The sequence below is a fragment of the Lytechinus pictus genome, chromosome 7 (genome assembly GCF_037042905.1).
Source record: "Lytechinus pictus isolate F3 Inbred chromosome 7, Lp3.0, whole genome shotgun sequence".
Lineage (NCBI taxonomy): Eukaryota > Metazoa > Echinodermata > Echinoidea > Temnopleuroida > Toxopneustidae > Lytechinus > Lytechinus pictus.
This window is the reverse complement of record NC_087251.1, coordinates 26,901,302-26,914,323: the sequence shown is the minus strand read 5'-3', so window position 1 is coordinate 26,914,323 and position 13,022 is coordinate 26,901,302. Positions and strand designations below refer to the sequence as shown.

The 13,022-nt window shown below is 34.5% G+C and overlaps 1 protein-coding gene across 2 annotated transcripts in view; it reads left to right on the top strand.

Moving 5' to 3' along the window:
* The window catches only part of LOC129264646 (neutral alpha-glucosidase AB-like), a 29,320-nt gene that overhangs the window by 12,185 nt on the left and 4,113 nt on the right, over nucleotides 1-13,022 (top strand). For both annotated transcript variants that reach the window (XM_064102365.1, XM_064102364.1), the window contains exons 8-23: nucleotides 110-188; nucleotides 907-1,080; nucleotides 1,367-1,428; nucleotides 2,232-2,309; nucleotides 3,057-3,132; nucleotides 3,721-3,847; nucleotides 4,535-4,758; nucleotides 5,449-5,545; nucleotides 6,612-6,713; nucleotides 7,616-7,674; nucleotides 8,248-8,432; nucleotides 9,057-9,121; nucleotides 9,876-9,949; nucleotides 10,394-10,468; nucleotides 11,587-11,700; nucleotides 12,713-12,822. In XM_064102365.1, coding sequence (XP_063958435.1) covers nucleotides 110-188; nucleotides 907-1,080; nucleotides 1,367-1,428; nucleotides 2,232-2,309; nucleotides 3,057-3,132; nucleotides 3,721-3,847; nucleotides 4,535-4,758; nucleotides 5,449-5,545; nucleotides 6,612-6,713; nucleotides 7,616-7,674; nucleotides 8,248-8,432; nucleotides 9,057-9,121; nucleotides 9,876-9,949; nucleotides 10,394-10,468; nucleotides 11,587-11,700; nucleotides 12,713-12,822 — 1,701 coding nt within the window. The remainder of the gene's footprint in view (nucleotides 1-109; nucleotides 189-906; nucleotides 1,081-1,366; nucleotides 1,429-2,231; nucleotides 2,310-3,056; nucleotides 3,133-3,720; nucleotides 3,848-4,534; nucleotides 4,759-5,448; nucleotides 5,546-6,611; nucleotides 6,714-7,615; nucleotides 7,675-8,247; nucleotides 8,433-9,056; nucleotides 9,122-9,875; nucleotides 9,950-10,393; nucleotides 10,469-11,586; nucleotides 11,701-12,712; nucleotides 12,823-13,022) is intronic.

Sequence of the window (13,022 nt, the reverse complement as noted above, 5' to 3'; positions counted from 1 at the left end):
CTTTTTTATTTCTGTTCTTTTTCTCACTTTTCATAATTGAGGGGGGGATAGGGAAATTTGCAAGGTAACTGAACAAATGATCACTGCAATATATTTCTATTAATTGCAGTAAAGAGAGGACAGTAGGTTTGTTTTGGCTGAATGCAGCAGAGACATTCATTGATATTACATCAAATACTGCTGATAAGGTGAGATCGAGTATTCCATATATAAGCTCATTTGTGAAGTATAAACTTTGTTGTTATTTGTCACTGTTATTTCACTTTTTCACATGCTGGTCTTCTGATAAAGATAACATGCTTCATGTGTAACTTATATCGCAATTCATCATAAAGCATTCCTTCCCAAAATTTTTTAGACAGTATCTATTAAATTCAGATGAGTTTAATGAGCGTAAGAATTGTGTAATTCAACTTCTGTAAACTTGATTTCAATTGAAGTTAAGAATATTGCTTGATTTTAAAGCTAATGTCTGATGTATGTCAGTAATATCGATTTGAACCAAATAGAAACATGTTATTGAGAGAGTCTTATGAAGTCTTGGGGATGATTCCTAAAACTGGAATGGATACTGTTCGGAAGATTGACACTAATTACAACAATGGTCCAGGTAGGTATTTCATAAAACTGTCCATCAGTTATGAGCAACTCCACGAACGACTGGCGATCCTTTCTTGTGATAAATGATATTCACCAAATTTTCATCGATTTTGATTTAATGCCTAAAAAGGATCTCCAGTCAGTCGTAAAGTCGCTCGTAACTTACAAACAGCTTTATGCAACATCTTCCTGTTCATGATCAAAATCAATGTTGATCTTATGATATATGTTGACCTTAAAATTGATTTCACCTCACTTGCAGTTGATTTTGATTGTTAGTGAATGACACCTTTGTCCTTATTCTAGTCTTTCTTTGGAAGAATGTTTGACTACGTGAAAGGGGAGAGTGATGTCCCACAAGTCGACACCCACTGGTATTCTGAATCTGGTATCATCGACACCTTCCTTCTTTTTGGGCCTTCTCCAAAGGACGTCCTATCTCAGTATACCGATCTGACTGGCAAGCCATTCCTTCCTCCGGTAAGCATCATTCCATGATTTGTTCGGTATTAGCAAGAGATTTATTCACATTGTGCTGCACTCATCTCAGGTGAGGTGAATCGGTAGCCAGCAGGATTTAATATCTCAAATGCTCAGAGTGCTGGAGGTGGGAGCTTGAGCAGTAGAATCAACAATAGTGTGTCCTGGAATTGATTATTTCTAGATAGATGATGCGCTATAAATACCTAATATTATGTTTTTTAAAGAATAAAAACTTATTTGTTGATATTGCTGTCATTTTTATTTCAAATTTCTTTCATTGCAGCTCTTTTCCATAGCATACCATCAGTGTCGCTGGAATTACAACGATGAAGATGATGTGTTACAGTGAGTATAACAAGATATTTTTTGAAACCATTATTTACAATGGAAGTCCACCCTCATGTCAAGTTGGTTTAAATGAAAATCAAAAAATGAAGCAACCATACAACTCATTTTAATTCAGAATCATAGTATTCTTGAAAAATAAAATGAAAACATTAAATTCTGTGTGAATACTTGTATATAATGGCATTAGAGCAAGAAGAGAAGGGCAACACTTGAAAAATAACCCTCCAAAATACAACAAAGCATGTGCCTGTCAGCCGAAGACCCATTTCCTCCATTAAAAAAGTAATAGCATAGGAAGAAATAGTGAATACATACACATGCACACATCTTCACATACAAACATGCCCAGACCTTTCATCCTCTCATTGACACTTATTAATGAACATAGTCATCATAGTAAGATAAGTTTGGTATTGAGTTAATGAAAGTATGGCAGAAAGTCCATCAGTGATGGTTATATATGTGTAAAGTTTTGATTTTTGATGTCGTACGCGAGCAGCTCCGCTTCGGAGATCACACACATGTATTCCATAACATGTAATGTTTTCAATAAGCTGGGATCAGAAAAACCTACTCAGATTGAGATGATGAGCATCATGAACATCAAGGCTGATGTGTACAATATTGTAATTTTATTTTTTATGTTATACACTAGCAGCTCCACTCTGGAGATCCTGCATATGTATTTCATAAAATGTCATTTTCTCACTAATTTGAAAATAAGAAAAACCAACTCAGTTTGAGACAAGCATTGTGAACAGGAAGGCCAATATGTATAATGTTTTATTTCATCCTTTCAGAGTTGATGCTAATTTTGACGAGCATGATATCCCCTGTGATGTGATCTGGCTTGATATTGAACACACCAATGGAAAGAGGTATGTTATTCTTCCTTTTCCAATCCTTCATTTACAGAAAAATAGTAAATTCAAATTATTCACTCTAATTATGATAAAAAGTAATTTTGGTCATTTACGATGTTGATAGCAACATGAAATATTGATCTGAAACTGACTATTAATCCTGACATATTGTTTGACTTGGATATAAATGTGTCTGATCATCTGATATTCCTTTTATGACTTTGGGAGAAATTTTGTTATATGCTAGGGCAAAATGATGCTTGCGTTTGTTTGCGTTAAAAGGCGCATGGCGATTCATTCAGTGCTTGCGAATAACGATGGCCTGCTTATGTGATGTGTTAAATGTCCTGTCTCTGCCTAGTTATATAGCATCCTAGGTCTAACCTATTTTTACATCCTTGTTTGTTTAATGTGTGTATTCACGAGGGCATTTAATGGAATGTCTTATTTGCAAGATCAATGTAGGCCTGAAGTAAACATTCATCATCCAAACAGCACATTATTTTCCCCAAGTATGGCAATCCTGGCCTTATGATAATTTGATTTTTTTTTTATCCATGTTGATAATAATCCTGTGCTGAACTCTAACTCCAAGTCATATCTTCAATCCAATTCAATCAATTCATAGTCAATATGTAGAATTCTTCAGATATATGTTTAATGCTTTCTGTGCATATTTTTTTTGTATTTTGAAACATTTGTATTATTACGTTTTTTGTATCCATTGTTTCAATTATGAAATTATTTTTTTCTTTGTCATAGATATTTGACTTGGGATAATCATAAATTCCCAGACCCAGGAAGAATGTTGGATCAATTGGCTGCGAAAGGAAGAAAGGTAAATATCCAATTATTGTTTTGACTTGTTTATACACCAGCTTCCAATGAAAATTGAACTGGCAGAGTACCCTCCTATTCATAAAAATATGAATACCCAATTATTTATATCATGTTGTAGTATCATCACAGACACATACTTTCTGTGATTTTTAATTTTTTTTAATTCAATTAACTTTTAACCTGATAGTCCAGTTGTAGTAAATAAATCTTATCATGAGTTTTCACTTCATTTTCATATTTAGGGAGATAATGTACATGTAGAAAAATGTTTAATGGAAAAGGATTGCTCTCAATATTTCCTTACCTACATGTTATGATAAGCAACTGATACTTTTGGTCTGACCACTTGTGTGTAGTCCCATATATTGATTGCTACATGTAGTGCATGGGGCTCTGCAAAATTACATCAAAATTTCATAATTTTGTTGATTACACTACCATACAGCAATTGCCAGTTTTTACATGCGCTTGGTGCTTGTGATAGATCCTTTCACAATTTTTCAACAAAACGACTTATTATTGTAACCAATTGTTATGTAAAACTTGACACTTGGTAAAATGTTTCTATTAATTGCCTTCTATGTAGATGGTGACCATTGTGGATCCTCACGTTCACCGAGATAACAACTATCACATGTACAAAGAAGGCAAAGACAATGATTATTTCGTCCACAAACAAGATGGCAGTGAATATGAAGGCTGGTGCTGGCCAGGTGAGGAATTTCTTTTCTATTTTGTATTTGTGATTGAGTACACCATAGACTGCTTAAATGTCTATATTATACCCTGTGAACACTTTTTGAAATATACATTTCCAATTGAATGGCAAAATAAGACTGGCACTTTATTATTTTCTAATTGAATTACTCTCCATAGTGTGTGACAGTATGGGATTTTCTCGAAGGTATACATACATAATGTAGTTATTTGTAATTGGGTTACAGTGTAGACTGCCACTTCATAGATTATACCCTGTAAACTAGTACTCTATTCTTTACTGTATTTCTGTTGGAGTGACATTCCTCTCAGACTTCGGCGGTGACTTAGCGACCCTTGGCTATATTTCAGATTTTTCTTTCAGAGGGGAATATCATGACTGTTAATAGAAGTAACAGTATATTGTAAACATTTAAAAGAATTGAAATGTATTAAACTGCTGGGATTTCTTCTAAGATTTCCACTGAAACTTGCAATAGATTACTGGTGGTCTTGTTGCTGTTTGAACATGATAAGATTTAAATTTTGAATAATGTGATGATAAACAATTATGGTAAATGGCCATTATATTTGGCCTCATTCTCCAGTTATTTTTTAGGGTTCTAAAATTGATTTTATATGTTATATAATCACTCCCCAGATACTGTAAGTATATGTTTATCCCCTTGTCTCTGGTTTCCTAGGGTCATCAAGCTACCCAGACTTCACCCGGAAGGATGTCCGTGATTGGTGGGCAAGCCGACTGAGTCACGACAGCTACCAGGGCAGTCGTCCCAATCTTTTCAACTGGAACGACATGAATGAGCCGTCTGTTTTCAATGGGCCCGAGGTCACCATGCACAAAGATGTCGTCCATGCCAACGGCTGGGAGCATAGAGATGTTCATAATCTGTATGGACTCTATTTTGTAAGTTGGCTCTTCTAAGGGAAAGTTCTCATCTTTTGGGGTAATCAAGATCTGAATTGATATTAAGCTTGATTTTCATTAATTACTGCCAGCATGTTTATGTATTTTAATGACTTTTGAATTTGAATATTATTTGGATGTTATGAGATTCTACAGTAAACCCTGTTATTATCTTGTATTGAGTTGATTTCTACAGGAGTGTGATGCCATACCTGATAGACCATTGTTCCAATCTAGTTCATTTTATATACTTTTCATTCGACCAAGTGGTCATTGGAATGGATTACAATTGTTGGAATCATATTGATAGTATTTGTTATTTTGTATGACAAGTATTGAAGTTGAGAAGCACATCCTTTTTAAAAAAAAATGAAGAAGAATACATAATATGAACCCCTAAATTTTTAAACTCATCACCTTACTTTACCTTTTCTAACTTTTCCGAATCAGGCAGAGGAATGTCTGTGATTTCAAATCGATGACACAGTCCAATGTGCAGATTCACAATGCTATATTATGTATTTCTGTTGCTTCTCACTAACCTGTTGTCCGTAAATTGTAATCTATCACCCATGAAATCTCAGTATTTAATTTAATTGTTCTGAAGATACATGTATGCCATTTTGAGCTTTAGAATTGGCTATTATTTCCATTTTATATGAATTGTATTTGCTTTCTTTTCCCATGAAGCATATGGCCAATGCTGATGGTCAGATAAAAAGATCTGGTGGAACTGAAAGACCATTTACCCTGTCAAGAGCATTCTTCTCTGGATCACAGAGATATGGTATGTCATTGCAAATATTCCTTAATCACTGTCAATGCAAGTGTGCAAACCATCACTCTATAAGCTGATTATTTGTAATAATGTAACAATAATATTGGATTTGTATAGTGCGCATATGCAGCTTGTTAATGCTCAAGGCGCTCCTTTATTAACCTGGCTGAGGTAGTTCCGGTGCTCACAGTATTAAAGTCATGAAAATATTTGCCTGATTTAATATTGGCTTTTACAGTTTCAATTCAATCTTTATTGCAACCTTATACAAGGTTGGATTATGTACAAATAAAAATGGTTGACAGTTATAAATTTCATATCTTACAAAGATTGATAATTTATATTTTTAAATTGAATAAACATCATATTAAAGAGTATCTTAAAATATCTAAAGTAAGAAATTATGATTATTAAACATTTAAAAGGAGAAACACACACATAGGCATACATAAAATCAAGAAATATTGTCTTAAATTGCACAACCATAATAATGCCATTAACTCAGTCCAGACAAAAACAAGAATTTGAAACAAAACATAAATCATTGCAAATTCTATAAGCACCAGGGAATAAAACTGTTTTTATACCTATTGGTTCTACACTTTGGTAAGTCAAAATCATTGGTTTTTCTCAGTGCGTATCTGGTTTCACGTTTTGCTGGTAAGAGACAGTCAACGGTTAAGTTTGTGGTTGGGGTATTGTATATGTTTGAACAAATTAAGACAGAGCTTTCTTCGACGACATAATATTTACACATATCCAACTTACTTAGGCCTGCTCTTCGTAATTGGACGAGAAGGTACAAACGTTTTGTTGCTTTAGTGTACATTTCTTTTACATGGCTTTCCCAGTTCAACTTGTTATTAATAAATACACCCAAAAGTTTGGCTTCATCAACTCTCTCTACGATGTTACCTGCAATTGTAAGGTTAGGTAATTCGAGAGGATCTTTCCTAAAACAGTATGTCTTTTCTACCATGGAAAGCATTATTCACAATGCTGTTTATTCATAATGCTTGTTGGTTCAGTGTGTTTAGGAGTTATTCAAGGTATTTGATGATGTTTTTTTCCATAGGTGCTATCTGGACAGGTGACAATGCAGCAGAGTGGGACCATTTGAAGGCTAGCAACCCTATGCTTCTGAGTATTGGTCTAGCTGGAATTCCATTCATAGGAGGTCAGTAACTAAGATTAATAAGGAGGATCTGTAATGATAACAATTTGTATAATATTACATAAAGGCATGTACCCAACTGTACATAACATAGTCATAAGGGTATGTAACGGCTGTACATAATAATAATGGTAATGATATTAATAATAATAATAGTAATAAACACATTTATTATGCACCATCTATCTAGTAAACTATTCCGAGGCGCAGATGGATGGGGGGGGGGGGGTTACAGAAAAAATGTTTGCTTGTGTGGGTGCTTATATGGTCAGATCAAATTATCTTAACATATTCAATAAAAATGAGAAGAAATTGTTAGGATTTTAAATACTTTTTAAATGCATTACATAGTCAATAGGGCCTGATGTATGATGTCAAATCATGACTGAACGTAACAATTTAGCTGAATTGGATAGTGGCATTTTAAATTCAGTTATGGAATGATATTAATAATAATAATAGTAATAAACACATTTATTATGCACCATCTATCTAGTAAACTATTCCGAGGCGCAGATGGATGGGGGGGGGGGGGTTACAGAAAAAATGTTTACTTGTGTGGGTGCTTATATGGTCAGATCAAATTATCTTAACATATTCAATAAAAATGAGAAGAAATTGTTAGGATTTTAAATACTTTTTAAATGCATTACATAGTCAATAGGGCCTGATGTATGATGCCAAATCATGACTGAACGTAACAATTTAGCTGAATTGGATAGTGGCATTTAAAGTCAGTTATGAAATTATGAGACCACCTAACTCCGAAATGAGCTATTACACCTGAATACAGCTCATCATGGCTGAACAGACATCACTGCTGAGTGTGATATTGATTGAATATTCATGATAATGAACAAGGAATCTGTCAATGTAATGTTTCAATATGTTCATTCCTTCTCCAGCGGATGTTGGTGGATTCTTCAAGAATCCAGATGAAGAATTGCTCACCAGATGGTATCAGGTAAGATGTTTGTTTTGGAAATTCTATGAATTTCTATCCCTCCTCCATATCGTCTTAATTTTTGTCTTTCTCTTCTTTACCTGATCATTTGCCCTTGTCTCCCACCTCATGTTTATCTTTCCTACATAGCAGCAGCAAAACATAGCAGTTGTCATAAAAATTCAGTCAAAACCTCTATTAAGGTACCTTGTCAAAAGTCAAAGCTGCCTTTCATCACCAATTCATAGACATAACAATGGGGAGTGCAGGAAAGCCCCTATGAATAGACTCAAAGTGCCATTATAGCGGGATTTGTGCTTCAGCAAGTGGCACAGACTTCTATTAAGGTATGTAAGCGCTCTCCTCCCTGCCCCTCCCCTCATTGTCCTCTTCATCCTCCTCTCCGCCTTTCATATACCACACATCCTCTTCTCTTCATTTTCTTAAACTCTCTTACAACTTCTTTTTATATCACTGAATTAAATGTACATCTATAATAAAAAGAAAATGCTTGCTTGAATTTTCTTCTTTTAACAAAATAGGGCTTTGCATTATTATATCATATCATTCCAATTTACTACACGTTTCCCCCAGGCCGGTGCCTACCAACCATTCTTCCGTGCCCACGCTCACATCGACACCAAGCGTCGGGAACCGTGGTTGTTGCAACCGGAGAACAAGCTCATCATACGCAACGCTATCCGTGCAAGATACGCTCTCCTTCCTTTCTGGTACACCCTCTATTACAACTCCTCACAGACGGGTCTTCCACCTATGAGGTATGTTTGTCCAAAATTTGGACAGTGGTCGAAAAAGATGTTGAATTTATGAACTTATTCTTCACATAATTACTACATTTTTTTCTCATGATGTCATGTGAACCACAAGAGTGAAATCATTGTCGCAATAGCATTATTTATGTTATGCAGGGCCGACTGGATGATTAGCTTATAGTTAAAAGTGGCCATTTTGGTAAATAATGGACAATTGTTATTTGTATATTATTATAATTGAAGACATAGATGAAAGTACTGAGAAATGCTGATAAAATCCGAAGAGAATCTGACTGTAAAAAATAATTTTTTTTTAAGTGATCAAATCAAGAATGTGCTTTCATCCTTGGAGAAATAAAACACAGAATATTATCCAGCAAATACAGTGGCATGTCTTTTAGTGCGTGCAGTCCAGGAGTCAATATATTTCCTGTTGTAACACCCTCTTTCCCTTTCCTTGGTTAATTCTTGTATGGCACTGATTGTAGTCTGGTATACTTATAGTCTTAACTGTAATTTTCAATTGTATATGTTCATGATCAGTGTTATCAACTGTCACTACTTTTATGAAAGCTATATATTTGCGAATGAAGATTTAACTTATCAGATTATTTCCCTTCTTTTTTTTAGACCTATGTGGATGGAATTCCCCAAGGATATGGATACATTTTCAATGGAAGACCAGTTCATGCTTGGTAAATTAGTTCTTAATATTAACAAAAGATATTGAATTCGTGTTGGTAAAATGGTCAAACTAACATTAGGTGTTGGAGATAGCAAATACTGTAAATTGTGTTTTCAACAATAGCACCAACACTGAACATGAAATCTCCCATTGTGTGATGTCAATATAAGCTCAAGCTTATTTCAGGTTTAGTGTTGGTTTAGTGTTGTGGCTGGTGCTTCATTTCAGTTTTGTTGTTGTGGCTGGTGCTTAATAAAATCAGGCCAGCTTTCCACACTGTACTTGAAAGCATCCAATGAACCTGGGTAATTCTAGATGAAAAAACAATCACACCACTTCATAAACAAGGTAAAAAATATTCACATTGATATTCCAGAAAATTCAAATCCTTGGGTGAAAAGAAGCCTATATAAAAAATGGTCGTACCATGATGATCATTAGTGCTATAGTATACATTTGATTGTATAAGGCACTCTAATTGTTCTGTGTAAATTGGTTTAATTTTTTTTTATTTGTCTCCGTTGTTAAATCGTGAATTTCATTAGAAAATAGATGGATTGAAAGAATTCAAATGAATAAAGAATTATTATTCTGATCATTGCATGTTACAAAAGAAGTCAAGGTATAAAATGGGCATGCAAAATATTAAAAAAAGGAACTTGTATAATTGCCCATCTGTGATTCATGTAATAGGTAGAGTGAAAAGTCCTTGTATTCTTTATGTGTATAGCAAAAGAAAATGATGTACATCTGTTTTGTTGCAGGTAATGCCTTGTTGGTTAGCCCAATCACAGAAAAGGGATCAAGAGCTACTTCCATCTATTTCCCTGGAACTGATGTAAGTCATTTAGAAATATTACTTGTTAAAAATTTTATTCAAAGGTCAATCCATTTGTATGTAAAACACAGCATGCATTTAGTTACAGGGATGTGATGATGATGATGATGGTGATGACGATGATGATGATGATGGTGATGGTGATGATGATGGTGATGACGATGATGATGATGATGATGGTAATGGTGATGATGATGGTGATGATGATGATAGTAATGATGATTATGATGACATGATGATGATGGTAATCATGATGATGCTTATGGTAATGAGAATATACTCACCGACACTCTTTATTATTAGAAACTTAATTTTTGCAAAAAAGGGTATATGTATCTTTCGTTTGCTCAGACCTTCATTTTAATTCTAGACTACAGGTTTGTTAAATCTTGTTATGAAATGTCTTGAATATTCTCTGTGCACCTTTTTTCTCTTTCTTTCCAGCCATGGTTTGATGTTGATACATTCTTTGCCTACCAAGGACCAGCTACTCATAATATGAATGCTGACCTAGATAAGGTATTCTTTCACTTAGTTCACTCTATTGCACTTTAAGCCATGTAACTAAATTACAATTAATTGTAAATATTAATCAACTCTGCAGTATGACATATAAATGGATTGTACAATTAAGCATAACTGTAATTCTATGGCAAACAATATCATGAAAGATACAATTATGAATATTAAGCAGATCTCTATATATGTTACACATCCTTTCTGATACTAAACGATAGATTACGCATTGTACTTTACATGTTATTCAGAGTCTTCAAAATGTGTGTTGTTCTGAGTTGCAAAGACCTGTGATCTGATTTTATGCAGGTCGATAGTATATGTCTTACAGAATGGGTATGCATTTAATTGAGAAATAATGCAGTTGCCGAACAAAATGAATGGAAGATTAAGTGGTAATGATTAATGCTACACTGACGATCTCCAACGTGTGATCAAATCCAGAAGAAAAAGGTTATTCAGTGATGGTTGTTTACAATTTAATTGTAAGTGCTCATACAGGTCATATTGTTTCTGGAATACGAGGAAATTTTGAAAATTCTTTTTCAGAAGCAAAAAGTCAGGAATTATGTTCATTTCTGCTTGAAAGTAATGGAGGGGGGGATGGGTGTGTTCAAAACATAGTTCAATTTAGATGTATCTTTAATGTTTAAGTGATCATTGCACAGTTTGCTAATTTACTCTTGGGGTGGTCCTGCATGAATGACTCTAATTGACGAGTCTATGAATTTACGGTATATATTTTCTGATCTATTGGTCATGCAGAGTCAGATGATTTTGAAAATATAAGTGTATTAACAATATTCCCACAATTTTGATTTTGATTGTCAAATAATGAGAATGAAATTACTCAAAATAGCTATGATAACTGTTGTTTTGGCTCAGTTGATAGAGCGTCAGTCTCACTACCGGGAGGTTGGGAGTTCAAGCACTGGCCGCATCAAGCTAAAAGACATTTAAGGATTCAAGGGATAGAGCATTGTCAATCTGGCACACAGTGGCTGCCGGGCCCACAGTCAATAGGACAAAACAAATTTTTTAGTATTTCTGTTTCAGATTTCTATGGCCGACAATAAAATACAGATTTTTAAAACTTTGCTTCCTTGATTTGTATCTTGTAGATCCCAGTCTTCCAGCATGGTGGATCCATAGTCCCTCGTAAGGAGAGGGTCAGACGATGCTCATCTCTAGCTGTAGATGATCCTTATACATTGACTGTTGCCTTGAATAATGCTGTAAGTTTATCATTCCAGTAATTGCTAATCTTTCAAATATTTTCATGTAAAGGTGATGCATACTACCATATTTTAGGGTTGAGGAACTGATCTTAACTTATTTTCAGATTTTGATAATTTTCTACTTAGCAAATACATTTAGATGGGAAAACATGTCAGTACCTTCTTGTCTAGATCTGTATATTTTGTCATATGGTAACAATTTACCTTGATTAAAAATACTTTTCCATCCAAATTATTGCTCATGTGGAATACCCCAGTTTAGCTTTGAGTAAAAGCATGCCTGTAGACCTTGCTTGACCATATCAGTGGCCAAGGGAGGGGGATTTCCATGCAAGATAAAAGCATATCAAATGGTTGGTATACTCTGTAGATCTATCCAATCTATAGATATCTACCTTAATATGCTACATTCACATAGTTTCTGTTTTCCTACCCCTCAAAACAAAATCCAATGAGTTATGACAGAACCACGTTGTCCGAGTGTCTAAAACTTGAAAGATTTAGACCTTTTCATATGAACTAGAAACCCTAGACAAGACACAATAAATAATTTAGGAGTGCATCTGCATTTAAGGAATCTCATGTATTAAAATTCTTTGGGGGACTGCCCAAATATGATTTTTTTTTTTTTTTTTTGGGGGGGGGGGGAATTTATGCTGTAAAATTTCATCCCATCAACTACTGAATTCTTTTATTCTCATTTAGGCTTGGTACAGGAACTACCAGTAGGTGATGGGTTAAGAGGATGTAATGCTCTTTATATTGCTCCCAATTAGGGGAAAAAATTACCCTGGGGCTTGCTGCTGCGATTTAGCCCCTGAAATGCACAAAAGAGCCCTGGAAATCGCCATTCATCTCAATGTTAAAGCTTATCCAATATTGCAAATTTAGACAGTAAGTTAGAAAAAGTAGCTCTCTCTCAAAAAAAAAATTTGCCTGCTTCCACTAAACTCTGTAAATGTGTACTATTCTGAATACTAATAAATATTTAACATTTCTTTGATGACAGGGCACAGCTACTGGTGATCTTTACATCGATGATGGTCATAGCTTTGATTATAAGCAGCAAAAATATATCTATCGACAATTTACCTTTAGTGCCAACAAATTAGAATCAAGGTAAGGAATTTCGATCTCTCTCTCTCTTTGTCAGAAACATGTTATAGCGAAATTTTGGGACCTCCCTTTTTTATTACTTCAAGGAATGTCCTGTAAAATCATAGCTCTCTATCTAAAGGGAAATGAAACCACTAATGAAAGTGATGTTTTAAGAATGTGAATTTTACTTGAAACTTAATAGCTAAAGCCAATACGAATAG